At 40.1% G+C, this 16,561-nt stretch overlaps 1 protein-coding gene across 3 annotated transcripts in view; it reads left to right on the top strand.

The window, feature by feature from the left end:
• smg1 (SMG1 nonsense mediated mRNA decay associated PI3K related kinase) overlaps positions 1 to 16,561 on the top strand; it is a 115,420-nt gene that overhangs the window by 8,991 nt on the left and 89,868 nt on the right. For all 3 annotated transcript variants that reach the window (XM_052021036.1, XM_052021035.1, XM_052021034.1), the window contains exon 2: positions 14,555 to 14,718. In XM_052021036.1, the coding sequence (XP_051876996.1) occupies positions 14,555 to 14,718 (164 nt within the window). The remainder of the gene's footprint in view (positions 1 to 14,554; positions 14,719 to 16,561) is intronic.

Genomic DNA, 16,561 nt, shown 5'->3' with positions numbered 1-16,561 from the left:
CTCCTTGTTACTGATGCAGAGTCATGACCTGAAATGTTACCTTACAGTAACAGTCCCCACAGATGTTGCTTGACTGAGTTCTTCCAGCACTTTGTGCTGGACTCCAGCATCTGCAGTGTCTTTTCTTCAGAAACTGTTGCTGTTTTGCTTTTTGCAATGGAAGCTATACATAACATAGAACAGTACAGCACAGTATGGGCCCTTTGGGGATAAGGTTCATATAGGTCAGCACATTGTGGGCCAATCAATCTATGCCCCTCTACTTCACCTCCCATAACCCTGATTTTCTTTCATCTGTGTGCCTATCTAATAGTCTCTGAAATGCCCATATTATATTGGCCCCTACCACCACCCCCAGCAGAGCATTCCACTATATATATTTAAAAAACCCTACCTCTAACATCTACCCTGAATTTTTCTTCATGCACCTTAAACAGGTGACCTCTAGTATTGGCCATTGTCACCTTGGTGAAAAAGATGCTGGCTGTCCACTCTGTCTATGCCTCTCGATCTTGTCTCCTTTCATCCTCCGTCACTCCAAAGAGAAGCCCTCACTCAACCTCTCATCAAAACATGCTCTCCAACCCAGGTAGCATCCTTGTAAATCTCCTCTGCATCCTCTCCAAAGCTTCCACATCCTTCCTGTAATGTTGTGATCAGAACTGAACCCAATATTCCAAGTGTGGTCTAACCACAGTCTTGTAGAGCTGCAACATTACCTCTCAGCCCTTGAACTCAATCCCCCAGCTAATGAAGGCCAGCACACCATATGGCTTCTTAACCACCCTATCCACTTGGGTGGCAACTTTGAGGGATCTTATGTACTTGGACCCCCAAGATCTGTTCCTTTGCACTGCTAAGAATCCTGCTGTTAACCATGTACTCTGCCTTCAAGTTCATCCTTCCAAAGTGTATCACTTCACACTTCTCCAGATTGAACGCCATCTGCCACTTCTCCACCCAGCTCTGCATCCTGTTTAAATCCCATTGCAACCCACAACCTTCTTCACTATCTACTACACTACCAACCTTCATGCCATCTGCAAACTTACCAACCCATCCTTCCACTTACTCATCCAAGTCACTTACAAAAATCACACAGAACAGATCCCTGCGGAACACCACTGGTCACTGACCTATAGGTCGAATACTCTCCTTCTACAACCACCCTCTGCCTTCTGTGGCCAAGTCAATTTAGAATCCACACAGCCAATTTTCCATGGATCCCATACCTCAACTTTCTAAATGAGCTTACTATGGGGAATCTTGTCAAACGCCTTGCTAAAATCCATATACCATATCCACCACACTACTTACATTTGTCTTGTCACTTCCTCAAAAAAACTATTAGGGTCATGAGGCACGACCTGCCCTTCACAGTGTCATGTTGACTATCCCTTGTAAGACTATGCTTCTCCAAATGCTCATAAATCCTGTCCCAAAGAATCCTCTCCATTAGTTTTTCCACCACTGATGCAAGACTCACTGGTCTGTAATTCCTGGGATTATCCCTTTTACCTTTCTTGAACAATGTTTGCCATCCTCCAGTACCACTCCTGTGACCAGGGAGGACTCAAAGATCGTAGTTAACATTCCAGCAATTTCTTCCCTTGCTTCCCATAGTAACCTGGGGTATATCCTGTCTGAACCTGGGGACTTATCTATCCTAATGCTTTTTAGGTAGCTCCAACACATTAGCCTGTTCTATGCTAATCTCACATTCATCTAAGTCCCTCTGCCTGGTGAGCACTGAAGCAGGATATTCATTTAAGATCTCCCCTACCTCATCCATCTGCAGACACATTTTTCCCCCTTATCCTTGAGCAGCCCTACCCTCATCCTCTTGTTCCTCACATCTGTAGAATGCCTTGGGGTTTTCCTTAACCCTACTTGCCAAGGCCTTCTCATGTCCCCTTCCAGCTCTCCCAAGTCCCTTCTTAAGCTCCTTCCTGGCTACCTTATAACTCTCAAGGGCCCTCTCTGATATTTGCTTCCTAAACCTTAAATATGCTTCCTTCTTTCTCTTGATTAAACCTTCTACCCCTCATTAACCATGGTTCCTTCACCCTACCATCCTTTCCTTGTCTCAGCAGGACAAACCTATCTAGAACCCCATGTAAGTGTTTCCCAAATAACCTCCACATTTCTGCAGTGTATTTACCAGAGAACATCTGTTCCTAGTTTACGCAGCCAAGTTTTTGCCTAATAATATCATAATTTGCCCTCCCCCAGTTAAATATTTTCCCATAATGTCTGCTCCTGCTTTTGTCCATGGCTATGCTAAAGGCTGAGGAGTTGTGGTCACTATCCCTGAAATGCTCGCCCACTGAGGTCTTTCACTTGGAGGTTCATTACCTAAAACCAGATCCAGCATGGCCTCTCAACATACTATGTCAGGAATCCTTCCTGTACGTACCTAACAAATTCTGCCCCATCCAAACCTTTTCCACCAAGGAGGTGCTGATCAATATCAGAGAAGTTGAAGTCACCCATGACAACAACCCTGTTATTTTTGTACCTTTCCAAAATCTGCCTACTTATCTGCTCCTCAGTCTCCTGATGGCTATTTGGGGGCCTATAAGAGTACTCCCAGTGGAGTGATCGCTCCCTTTCTGTTTCTGACTTCCACCCACACTTAATAGACAATCCTTAAATGATGTCCTCCCTTCCTATTGCTGTGATATTGTCCCTGATTAGCAACGCCACCCCCCCCCCACCTTTTTAAATATCTAAACCCCAGAATCTCAAGCAGCCACTCCTGCCCTTGCGACAGCCAAGTCTCTATAATGGCCACAACATTGTAATTCCATGTACTGATCGATGCTCCAAGTTCATCACCCTTATTCTTAACGTGTCTCACAATAGGGAAAACACATTTCAACCCATTTAACTGATTGCATTTATGCCCTGCCTATCCTTCCTCACCTTCTCTCTACACATCGCATCTACTTTGACACCAACTGATCCATCTTCTAATCTAACACTCTGGTTCCCATCCCCCTGCCAACCTAATTTAAACCCTCCCCAACAGCTCTAGCAAACTTGCCCTCAAGGACATTAGTCCTTCTCCAGTTCAGGCGTAACCCATCCCTTTTGTACAGGTCATGCCCACCTCAGAAATGATCCCAGTGATCCACAAATGTGAACCCCTGCACCAACTCTTCAGCCACTCATTAGTCTGCTGTATCTTATTCATTCCCTCCCTGGTGCATAGCACAGGCAGCAATCCAGAGATTACTACCCTTGAGATTCTGCTTTTTAAGCTTCCTTCCTAACTCTTAATACTCTCTTCAGTACCTCATCCCTTATCTTACCTATGTTGTTGATGCCAATGTGCACCATGACTTCTGGCTCCTCATCCTCCCATTTAAGAATGCTGTGCATTCAATCTGAGACATCTCTGACCCTGGCACCTGGGAGGCAACATACCATTCTGGAGACTCATTCTTGACCACAGAATCTGTCTGTCCCCCTAACAAACAAATACCCTATCATTTTCTGACTCCTCTTTTCTCCCTCCCCCTCCCACCGATTCATTCTCCCCCCTTCCAAATCCATCCAAAACAAGAAATTTCTTATCATGGGAAATAGTATCCTGTACTGACTGCCTATTCCTTTTCCCTTCTCTAACAGTCACCCAACTACCTACAACCCTCACCCTAGATGTAACTGCCTACTGGTAACTCCTATCATCCTCAGTTTCCCAAATGATCCAGAATTCATCCAGCTCCCTATCGCAGTCTGTAAGGAGCTGCAGCTGGACACTTCCTGCAGGTGTAGTCATCAGGGACACTGGAGGTCTCCCTGATTTCCCACATCCTACAGGAGAAGCATACTTCTACCCTGACTGCCATTCCCACTGTTCTGTACAAAAAAAATTACAAATAACAGAAAGAAAGAGAATATACCAGAAGCCTCAGCTCACCTACTCCACCTCTTTAGCCAAAGCCTCAGCTCCCCACTCTAACACTGTTCATTCCAACAATGGCTGCACTGCTTGACCCTAACTTCTTTTTATTGGCAGCTGCTGCCTATTTATCCAATTAGCTAATCAACAGGCCTATCAACTCGCCACAGCAACAAGAACAACAACTGGCCTACCTTTTCAAACTGCTTCCCACTCTCGCTCTAGTTCTCGCAGTACTTACCATGGCAACAAGACTTCCCACTCTTGTACTCATACTACTTACCACAGCCACAAGAACAACAACAATGGGTCTACTTTTTCAAACTGCTCGCTCTCGCTCTAGTTCTCGTGGTACTTACCATGGCAACGAGACTTCCTGCTCCCGTACTTGTACTACTCACCACAGCAACCAGCAACTTCGATAGAAATTTCGTTTGGGGCTTGGGAGTTGCAGCAGACTCTGAAGGCATTAATATTTTCCTACCTCAGGAGTGTATCAACAATCCTACCTATTGAGTCAAGTTCATAATCTTTCCTGGTTGCTATTTATTAGAGATCCCCTACCTTTATTGATGCAGAAGATCCCATGACTGAAAGCAGAGCAGCGGAACAGTGGCTTGTTTTTCTGCATCGACAACAAGACCTCCCTTCCAGAATTCCTCCCTCTAGAGAAGAACCCCCACTAACCCACACTTCCCTTCCCCACCCCACCCCACCCCACCCCCCCCCCCAGCCCCAAACACATACCATACCTTCCTCACCTACTTGCTGTGGCTTTGTTAAATTATTCAAAGAGATGAGAAGAAACGCAGCTTCTTCTTTCCACCACCACACTACCCCCGTCACTTTTGTGGTATTTGCAAACTCCATCCTTGGTCCCCTTGCCCATTAGTCTTGTCCTCCTTGGTTCAGTTCTGTCTCACCTACATCCATGATGCTTTGCATGCTCTCCACCACTTCGACAACTTTCAGTTCCCTGGCCCTAACCGCCTCATTTTCACCATGGATGCCCAGTCCCTGCACACTCTATTCCCTGTCAGGAAGGCCACAAGGCTCTCTGCTTCTTTCTGGATAACAGACCCAACCCGTTCCCCTCCACCACCACCACCCTCCGAATTGCAGAACTGGTACTTGCCCTCAACTTTCAGCTCCTCCCACTTCCTCCAGACCAAAGGTGTAGCCATGGGCACTTGCATGGGCCCCAGTTATGCCTGCCTTTCCAAAGCTACGTGGAGCAATACATGTTCCAAACCTACACCGGCAATGCTCTCCAACTCTTTCTCTGCTACATTGATGACTGCATTGGTGCCACTTCCTGCACCCATGTGGAGTTCGTCAATTTCATCAACTAATGTAAAGCAGGAATTGGGAACCCAATTTTTGTAAAGCAGCTCACACAACCAGCATTGTGATAATGACCAAATATTTTGCCTTTAAAATATTATGGATAAATATTGGCCTAAAACTCTTCTCCCCCCCCCCCCCCAAGGCTTTCATTCATTCTCTCGCAAATAAATTGATAGGCAAGATGGGTCTTTGTTTAACCTTTCATCAGAAAGATGGAGTCTCTGAATGTGCTCTGCTCTTTGCTACAGTGGTATGTATTTTGAACTCTGTTGTTTAAAGTCTCATACAGGAAGCAATCTTTGACATGTTTGAGATTGCTAAGCCACAGGTGCCACAAACTAAACACAGGAGCATCAAACTGAGAGCTCCTTAGTTGTTCTATCATGTAATAATGTTTGCTGCCTCACTTGGAACATAGCTGCAATGTTCCCCCTAAGGACCATTAAACATATCCTTATCTTCAAGTATCAAAAGATTTGGTATTTAAAAAAAATTAAAATTAATATTGATGTGCATTCGTGTGCTGTGATTATGTGAGAAGCTTGTATTTTTAATGAAAACATTTTGTTGGTAGCGAAGGTAATTGTATTCGGAGAGAATGGTTACTGTGTTGAAGGAGGCCTTATAGCCTGTTGAATCCGCAAGAGTTATCCAGCTAGTCCTACCCCCTCAGGTTCTTCCTATAGTTCTGCTAATTCTTTCTTTTGGCATACTTAGCCAACCCTATTTTTGAATGTTGGAATTTAATCTGCTTCCATTCCAGCCCCAGCATTGCATTCCAATCCCTAACCCACTTGGTACATGTGAAAGCTTTTCCTCATCACAAAATTTGTGCTTTTGCCAATCATTTTCTTTCTGTCACTGGGACACTTTCTCTCTTATATAGTCATGTCTGTGCTCTGCATGGCTTCACATTTGTCAGATCCTTCCCCCAATGTCCTCTCTTCCAAGGATAGCAACCCCAGCTTCTCCAGTCTATCTACATAACTAAAACCGTATATTTAAAAAAAAGGATATCTGAACTAAAAATGAAAAATGCTGGAATCACTTAGGTCAGGCAACATCTGTAGAAAGAGTAAGAGCTGATGATTTTGGCTGAAGGCAACAGAGGTCTGCTGAATGTTTCCACTATTTTCTGTATCTGCATTAGTAAATGAGTTCGGGGATGAAATCCATTTTAGTAAATCACTTCTGCACTCTATAAAGTTCTTATGTTTTTCCTATAGTGTGGCACAATTGTGGCCAAAGTAATTTTATAAAGGTTCATTGCCTCTGCCTTCCTCTTGTACTCCACCTCTATTGTAAAGCCCAGTATCTTGCACTCTTTTGTAAAATCTGTGGTCAACCTGATCTGTCACTTTTTCCAACATATGTGCCCAGTTCTGTCAGTGTAGCCCTTTTAGAATTATATCCTCAACTTTATACTGCTACTACTCTTTCAATCAAAACATTGAACTTCACATTTCTCAGCACATTTTTTTAAAGCATGTATAGTTTTAATATATTCTTTGCTCATCCACTGTTCTGTAATGCATGAGATCACATGGCAGTTTACTTTAGGCTGGCTTGTAACCATGTGAAAGCAAGACGTGCCTAAATTTGAGATTATTGAAAACAGCTACTGCTTTGATTTGATTTTTATATTTGAGGCAAGAAGAAATGAGTTCAGGCTTAAACTCTGGTACATCTGATAAATGCTTAAAGCAGCATTTAGTAAATTGGGATGGAAAACATTGATCTTTCCAAACTGTTGTAAGGATTAAGACTGGTGTTTAGTTATTTCATGAGGCTTGGTCCTTAAGCATTGATTTCCAATATTAGGCTTTGACAGCTATGTTTTATAGGCGTTTTTAGACTAATTTCTTGATCTTGGTATTTCATTCAGTTAGTGCTGTGTTTCCCAAGCTGATGATCATAATCTCAAATGGATCATACCATTAGCCGATGGGATTGGATCAAGGGGCCCCATTGGTTCTGACTTTGGATCACTTCCCTTGTTCACCCACTTTTTAAAAAAAACTGTCAAACCACCCTTGATGTTGGGCAGCCCTCTCCAGCCTTCATGGCCTGCATAATTTTGAGGCATAATAGTGAAGTCTTCTCACCTACTCAGTCCAGCACTGCAAGTAACAGTGTCTGTCTCTAACTCTACTAACTCTTTCTTGCAGTCTACTGAGAAGTCCCATTGGAGAGAAGGAGAGGGGGAACAAAATCCTGCCCACCTATTCTGCTGGGCAGCAATAGTCTATGAAAGTGATGAAGGAGTCTTGAACTCTTACTGAGAGTCATGTCCTCTTGACAGGCTGGAGTGCCTGTTACTGGGAATTGTAATGTGCAAGTTTGCTGTTGTCTCTGTGTACAGTTAGTGAAATTGATAAATCCAAATGTTACCAGGTGTGTCCTTGTTCTCACCAATTAGCCAGAAAATAGTGAGTTCAATCAGGTCCCACTCTGGGAACTTGAGCATTTGTCAAGGATGTAACGGCAATGCAGTACTGAGGCACCGTCTTTAAATCAATACTTGATCTCCACACATGGATGAAACAAAAAAGACTATTTCAAGAAGACCCAGGATTTGTTTTTGGTGTCCTGGCTGATATTTGTTGATTAGCTAACATTGGCTTAATTTAGCATATTGTCATATTGCTATTTGATACTTGATTATATTTTGGTTTCGTTAGTTTCAGGGATCATGTGATATTGCAAGTTTTAAAATGGGTCTTTTTGGAACACATTGAGGCTCCGACAGGATGTACTACTCTGACTAATAAAATCTATTACATGTCGAGTAGTGCAAAAGTAGTCCTGATTATTTGCTTCAGATGATTATTCATTGAAAAGTTAAACTCCCCTTATCATATTTCAATAAAACACTTTCCCTTGCCCCCTTTGTTAAATTCTTTCAGCTATGTACCAATTTTTAAGAAAAACTAATTTGGAGGAAGTCAATGGGAACAAGAGTTTGGGAGAAGTGACCATTCATTGTGTATTTAGTGCTGATTCTCAATCTTCAGTAGCAAGGATGACAAAATTGTCGGTGTTTGCCATCATTACACAGATTATGAAATATGCACAATTAATTGTAGAGATTCAGTGATTCTTTTTTCCCATGCCCATTGGTGTGATATTTCCTAGCTTTCTCTAGTGTAATCTTGAGAGATCAGCAATCTCACAAACCTGATGTATTTAGGAACTATTCTTGCTCTAAAATACCCGGAACATGCTATGCTCTGTTGCATTAGGTGGAGATTTTTTTTGAATAATGTACTTAATTATAATTGCTGCTTTGCACCTTTTCTGACCCTAAGAAAAATTAGTTTTGTGTGCAGATTTTAATTTCCCTTTTTAAAAAAAATTAATTTTAAGATTCTTATTATTCCACTTACCTCAATGCGGTATGTGTTTTGGTCTTTATTTCACTTGGCAAAAATTGTACTATTCCTCGGTTTGTTCAAATGCTTCAGTGTTGTTAGCTACTCAGCCAGCTTGATGACATCACAGTTGTGGAAGTGTGATCCCTAAGAATGGACTGACTGCATCTGTGACTGCTTTTCCCAAAGTAATCAATGAGTGACTTTTTTTGTCATTGATTGCAAAATATCACAGTGAAATTAATCCAGAATTTTATTGTCTCTGAGTCTCAATGTTGAGTTAAAGTCTACAATTAATAATGAAGCCCAAATATTTGTGTTGAAATTTGAATGCATTTTTAAGATCTTATTATTTCCAGAATGGCAAGTTCAGAATTGGGCTCTTATTTAGAATAGTTTTGTCATAGCCAGTTAGATCTCAATGAAAGATGCTGCTTGCAAATCGATTTGGTGTAAAGAAACACAAAGCTGTCTCCAGTGAATTCTGAGGTGTCATTAAGCATTCTTAGAATGCTCTCACTGGATATCTTCTAGAATGAATCCATTTCCATGGAAACTGTTGGACCTGCACCGTTTTTGAAAGTGAAAGGCTGAAAAGCGCAAAGGGAAACATTAATGAGGCATTTAGGCCAAATAAAACGTTATCTTTGTTTCAGGTTTACTTTAGAACTGTAAAAGCATTCACTAACTAGCTATGTGTTGCTGTTAACATTAATCAAGTTGTTAACCAAAACTTTGAATGATTGCCAAAGATAAAATAAATTCAATCTGTGCTACTTGGAGATTGGTTTGAAAATGGCAATGACATATTGCTCAAAACTGATCTTTAATTTACCTTTTTAATGAGCTTTAATTTTTTTTAATTTCTAGTTTAAAATCTCGGGTTGTTCTGAGTGATTACTGGCAAAATTTGAAAGCCAGAGACTGGCCCTATTTTTTTTAAAGAAAAAAAAGACAATGTTCTGAGCAGTGCTCAAATAAAATAAGAAATGCAAGTCCGTTAAGTGCCAACTGGTAATTGTTTCCACAGTTTATGAACACCTATGGGTTAGCTATCGAGTTGAGACCACCCTCAATATTTTGTTTAAGTACTGGTGAAGAACTTGTGTTTATTGTGGCTTCTTTTACTAATTTCCCACAATAGCTGTCTATTTATTACCATTGGAGATTATGCATAGAGGTGCAGTTGCAATTTTGTTTTAGTAAACAATGCTGCAGTGTATGACTGAGTTGGCCTTTGATGACTTCAGTATTTGGGGGGCCATCATTTGGCTTATTTTGTGCACTGCTGACTTTGCCTCAGTCATAACCAGGAACTAAGACTTGTATTTATTGAAGTTTTTTTTAAATGGCCCTTTAAAATCAAATTGTACAGACTTGGTTTCGGTATAAAAGGATGTTTAAAAAGCAGTGCAGATTGCTTTAGCATGGCAGCTGTTGAATGCATTGTTCATCTTCAATCCTGAGTTTTGGAAAGAAAGTTGGAAATTTTCAGGATATTTTCCTTGAATTTGGGAGAAAGTCAGTTTTTTGGTGAGTCATTTTAAAAAAAAGGAACTTATTGGAGTTGATTGGTCTAAAGGCTGACTATATCGGTCCATATTTGCCTCTAATTAATGCCTTAAAGCCATTTGTGATGAAATGCCATAATTTTTTTGAACTCGGATGCTGCAGAATTGAGTTCAATTTTTCTTAATGGTTTGCAATGGTAATTCAGTTCCAGTGAGAGTTCTTTAAGGTACAGGTGAGAGGAAGGGGTATTTCAGAAGCATAGGCACGGATATGTTTGTTAGTGGAAGTAATCTAGGCAACACGTTTAATTCCAAGCAAAGTAATTTGAATTCAGTATTAAAAACAAAAGAATCAATGAATCTTAATATTGAAGCTGTCTGATTGTCAAATGAAAACCATAACAGGTTCTTTAATTTGTGTGTGGGGGGGAGGGGGGGGTGTGGAGGGAAGCCAGTCATTGTTACCAAATGAGTCGTAACTATTCAGTCTCTATAAAATTCATTATGGTAAATTGAATGGGATTTTATTCTGTAGCAAGAATCACTGTACAATTTAACCTTGCTTTCAGGTTGATAAACAATGACTTAATAGCATTGCACCCTTTCATTATCAAATGATCAGTTAAGAAAGTTTACCCAGTGTTTGTAAAGTTTGACTTGAGGCATTTAAATGGTAGTAAAATGGCTTTTAAATGCCCTTTTACATTTTAAAATGTGCCAATGTTATCAAATCTTTTATATCGTAGGAAATTTTCAGTGGTCTTCTGTAGAGTAAGTCTAAAAGTTCCACATTTCACTAAAACCAGTAGTTCATATATGTACTGAATTTCTAAATATCTATCTGTGTAAGCATCTCTAAACTTTATGGGTGCACAGGATTATTTACTCCAGTGCATGCAGGCTTACTTGTGGAATAGGCTTCAACACAATAGTATTGAACTCAGTGGAATGAAGAGGGATAAGATGTACAGAGAAGTTGTTTTATGTAATAGTGAACACACTGCTTGCAACCTGTGTCGTTAATATCGTGCACGGCTGGGAGTGAAGATGGTACTTTGCAGAGGAGAGAGATAGGTGAGCCACACGCTGTGACAAAATGGTTCCCAGAAGTTGATAGTTAACTGGATGGGAAAAGGGTGGAACTGCATGTGTGTGGGCTTGGCATAACTGGAATGAAAACATAAAAGGTAGATGGTACACAGTTGCAGGTCTGGGTGATTTTAGGTATGCTAATTGTGGTTAATGCAACAGAATCGCTAAAATGTGGGGGTGGTGAGTGTGTTAATTGATGTTTGCATCATTTGGTGGGGAGGCAAAAGAATGTGTGGATGAAGATCCTTTAGTGGGGTAGAAGGATTTCTTGGTAACTCTACGTACAAATTGTTTACCACTGGATGTTTAGTGAAATTTCAACCCACTTGGCCACAAAACTGTTTCCTGTATCTAATTGATCAGCTGCGGGCAGGAAGAGAAGACAAAATCACAAGAAGATAGTTGGAGTGTTGCATTACAGGGTACAAGAATTGGACATTGAAATTCAGTAATTCATTTTATAAGCAATTCTTTATTTGAATGTTTGACAATTTAGTTTACTTACTTTCACAGATTCTGGTGGTATAAAATATAGCAAAGAATCAGGATAATGCATGTAATAGGCAAGTTTTAAAAGCAAGGGATAGGTCTTGAGTTAAGTAATGACTGCCTTCTATATCATTCATATTTGAAATTGTCCTATTCATTTATATGTGATGTGGATTCTTATCTCAGTGCCAAAGGTTTTCAAAAGACTTTTCACAAAGCTGCCTGCCTTTTTGGTGCTTCCCATATGATCTAGTGACTGGCCGGTCTACTATTTACTATTTGATTATTTGCTTTTCATTGGTCATGCCCCAAAAATTGGATGGGAGCTGTGTGCTATCCTATCAGAAATAGCTGGAGTATGCCATTTGGCTGCTTGAGTCTGCTTCGCCTTTCAGTGAGATCCTGGCTGATCTTTTACCTCAGCACTGCAAAATTAAAAGCCTAGGAAAAAGTACACTTCTACCTTGTCTGCTTTTTTTAAAGTTGATGTAACAACTTAATTCCTCCAAAAAGATACATTTTGTCCCTTTTTCTGTAAAGCTGCTAAATTGTGTTACTTTAATAAAAAAAAACTAGGAAATTATGAATGTGAATTTTACCCCAGAACATTATGAAGATGAGCCCCAATAGAAAAATTGCAATTACAGATGAAATCCATTTGCCAAGCCCTTTTGGTGCTATTTCTGTAGCAGTGTAATCAAATCTCTAACCTAGTATTTTTTATATGTCTTGGTGCATATTCTAAAGGCCACGTATGAATAGGATTATTTCCAATGTAAATAATATCGAAGGCAGTCATTAGGCCCATTTATTCTATGCCAGCACACAGCAATCCTGTCAATCCATTCCATCTTGATTCCCTTTCACACCTGCCTATTAATAATACCACCTCCCCCCCCACCCCACCCCCCTTGCCCAGGACCACTTCATCCATTAGCCACTACCTTTGGGGTGTTTAGTAGTCAATTAATCTGCAAATAAGAAACTGGAGGTCTGAAGAAACCTGGTGTGCTGGAGCTGTGTGATAGCTGCACTACCTGGTCTGCACAAAATGCTGGAAATACTTGCCACATCGGGCAGCATGATGGACTTGGCTCAGAAAATCAGATATGCTTGTGGACCAGATAGTAGTATTGAAAGTTTGCTTTCATCAGATGACAGGTTAATTAAATGAGTATTTTGCATCAATCTTTGTTGTAGACAATACAAGTAACATCCTTAAAATAGCTGCAGATTGGAACTTGGGACAGGAATCCTGGGGGAAAATTATAATTACCACAGCAGAGGTATTGTGAAAATTGTTGGATCTGTGGGCTGACAAGTCTCTGGGATTTAATGGGCCTTGAGAGAAGTAACTAGTGAGATAGTTGATTGCCTATAATTTTCAAAAAATCCTGAGATTTGGGGAAGTTTCCATTCGATTGGAAAATAACAAACTTAACTCCTTTATTCAAAAAGGAAGGTAGATGCAATGCAGGCCATTAATCTTGACATCTATCATTGAGAAAGTGGAAGCTATTTTTAAAAATGTTAATAGTAGTACACTTAACATCAGGTTAATTTGACGTGGTTTGTGAAAGGGAAATCATGTTTGACTAATTGTTCTTTGAAGTAGTTTGCTGTGAATAGAGGAGAATAGGTGGCTATACTGTACTTAGATTTCCAGAAACTATTTGAAATTATTTATTGCAGAAAATAAAAACTCATAGTGTCAGAGGTGAAGGAAGTTGAGTAAGCTTAAATGGGTCTTTTTCTGGTCGGCACAATGTAACGAGGGATCAGTACTGAGGCCCTGGCTTTTTATGTGTATATGTATGACTCGGATAAAAAGATTGAAGTTCGGCTGCTAAATCTGCCGATGACACAGAAATAGGGAAGTTGGTATTCAAGAGGAGGCAAAGAGGTTACAAAAGGATGTTGATAGGAAAAGTGAATGTGCATGGATCTAGAAAACGGAGTAAAAAGCAGTAAAATGTGAAATTGTATATTTTGTCAGAAAGATAATGCATAGTATCTAAATAGTGAGAGGTTACAGAGCTCCAAGGTGTAGAGGGATCCAGTGTCCTAGTGCAAGGTCCACAACAGGCTAGTTTTTAGGTATAGCAAGCAGTTGGGAAAGCTAACAATGTTATTTATTGCAAAGGGAATTGAATACAAAAGTAGAGAGGTTTTACTTCAGTTAACTCGGGCATTGGTGAGACCACATTTGGGCACTGTCGTCAATATTGGTCGTCTTATTTAAGGGTGGATGTTAATGTGTTGGAAGCAGTTCACAGAAGATTTACTGGACTAACACCTGGAAAAAGTGTGGTTGTCTTCAGAGGAAAGATTGGAGAAGTGAGTCTTGTATCTGTTGGAGTTTAGAAGAGCGAGACAGGATGAAGGCATAGGAAATCCCGAGGGGTGTTGACAGAGTGTGGAAGAATTAGGAACTAGGGTCACTGTTTAAAATTAAGGGATCTTGTATTAAGACATGAAGGATGCTTTTTTTTCCTGACGATCCTTGGTCTTTGGAACTCTTCCTCAAAGGTTGGAAACAGTCTTTGAATGTGGAGTTGAGGTTGCAGTCAGATCATTTGTGATCATATTAAATGGCAGAGCCAATTTGGCAACCAAATGAGGGGTTGCATGGCTACTCCTGCTCCAATCTCTCCTCCTGAAGACAACCACACTGTATGTACTTCTCCATTGGATTTTTACAGCAGTATAACTTTTTTTTAAAAAATGACCAAGTTTGAAACTAGTTTTTTAAAACTTAACTTTAATTTCAAGAGCAATATTATAACCACTACCGTACCTGTTCACACATTTTTACTGTTGCGTGTTTCACATTTTAGGATTGACATTGCGACAGCCGATCAAGACAATTTAAAGTATCCTTTGGCCAGGGATCGGGGCAATTCTGCCTCATACGGATTGCATTCTACCAGTTCTGCCAGTGTGCCTCGACATAGACACGATGACATTCGAATCCTTGCTGGATTTCAAAATGAAGAAGGGGGTAAGGCCAGCTTAAAGCTTCAGCAATTTTCCACTCTATATTCCTATACTGCATCATTGAATTTGTTTTACAATATTTTCTTGTGTAAATTAAAATTGCTTTATTCTCCAAGTATATTATAATGCTTCTATTAAGTAGATTTGTAAATCATCCACCAGTGAATGCACAGATTAATCTCATGGAGTTCTACATTTAAAGAGAAAAATCTGCCACAGAATTTCAAATTGGTGTACTAATGAATATTGTGAAATGAGAATGGAATTATTGAAAATCTGAACATGTACAACTGTCAAAAAACCAAGAAAAGAGGGTAAAATAATTACAAAACCAAAGCTTTGCCTAATTTGAAACAGCAAACAATCTGCTGGAGGAACTCGGTGAGTCCAACAGCATCTGTGTGTTTGTGGGGGGAGGGAGGGAGGGGTAGGTGGCAGTGTTGTTAAAGGAACTGTTGATGTTTTGGGTCGAAACCCTGCATCAGGACTGGCTTAAGCTTAAACCTTCAGCTACTTCCCTTCTCCTCAGTCCTGATGTAAGATTCCGACCTGAAATGTTGACATTTCCTTTCCTCCCCTACGGATGCTGCTCAAACCACTGAGTTCCTCCAGCAGATTGTTTGTGCTCCAGGTTGCAGCATTGGCCTTCTCTTGTCTCCTTTCCTAATTTGACTTTTCTACTTTAAAGATGGAAAAGGTTCTTAACATTGTGCAACTTGATGCCAGATTTTTAATTGTAAATATGTTTTCTCTTTAACATCACCTTTGGAAGATGGACAGTGCTGGCAATCCTGGCAGTTATTGGCTGCCTTGGCTTCCCTGAGGAAGTGGCGTGCCAAATAAATAGATTGCTAGACCATCTAAGAGAAGCTTAAACCAGTTATTTTAGTGGAACTGGAGTTGTAAATTGACCATGCAAGTAAGTAAGGATTACATCTTGCCTTCTAAAAGTAACAATTATTAGACACTCTAATTCTCTAGCTTGATCTTAAATGATGGCTTCCTTTTCACTATGGGGGTAACTGACGGCTTGAAAAACATACTTTGGGGGAGAAACAGGATGATTTGGCATAGATTAGATACAATGATTTGAAGTACACTGAGGTTGTGAAAAGCACTATGTAGATATAACCCTATACATTGAGGGAGAAGTGGATGTCATTGCTTGTGAAAGCTGCTGGTTGTGTGAGTAGGGAAGAGAGGGAAAATACTTCAGGAACTCCAAGTTTTGTACACTGGGAGTGAAAATTTTGCTACCTTTTGCAATAGGGAGATATTCTCATCTTGGATTATAGATTATTGCCTCCTTGTACTCATATGTTGGTTTTAAATGAACAAGTTTTGACTTGAGATTTAATTTTTCATATTTGCATTATAGAATGTCAACTGGCATCAAGAAAACACACATTTTCACGGGAATTGATACTTAAAGCATTTTGACTAAAGGACATTGATGCTCACTAAAGGTTTTGGCACATTGAACTGTAAATGTACTTTATTATCATAAATCATGGTCTCCAGAGATGAGAGGGGGATTTCCTAAGATTAGTATTAACCAGAATGTACCAATTTTAATTCTTACAAATCTATGCTGCTGCTGATCTTACCACCTTGAATCTTCCTTCATTCAATCACTCCTTCCTAATTTCTATTAAATATTAATTTTTGATTTGTGAAATATTTTGGACTTTGTTTTATATTAAACCTACTATGTAAGTACGAGTTAACAATGTTTCCTCCAAACTGCTTCTGCTCTGAAACTTAGTGCTACCTTTATGTCAAGTGGTTGAAGTGAAGTTGATGTTGGGAATCATCTGCATTGAAGTGGTTGTCTCAACTTTCTTTTC

This window comes from Pristis pectinata, chromosome 8 (genome assembly GCF_009764475.1).
Source record: "Pristis pectinata isolate sPriPec2 chromosome 8, sPriPec2.1.pri, whole genome shotgun sequence".
Lineage (NCBI taxonomy): Eukaryota > Metazoa > Chordata > Chondrichthyes > Rhinopristiformes > Pristidae > Pristis > Pristis pectinata.
This window is presented reverse-complemented; position numbering and strand designations above follow the sequence as displayed.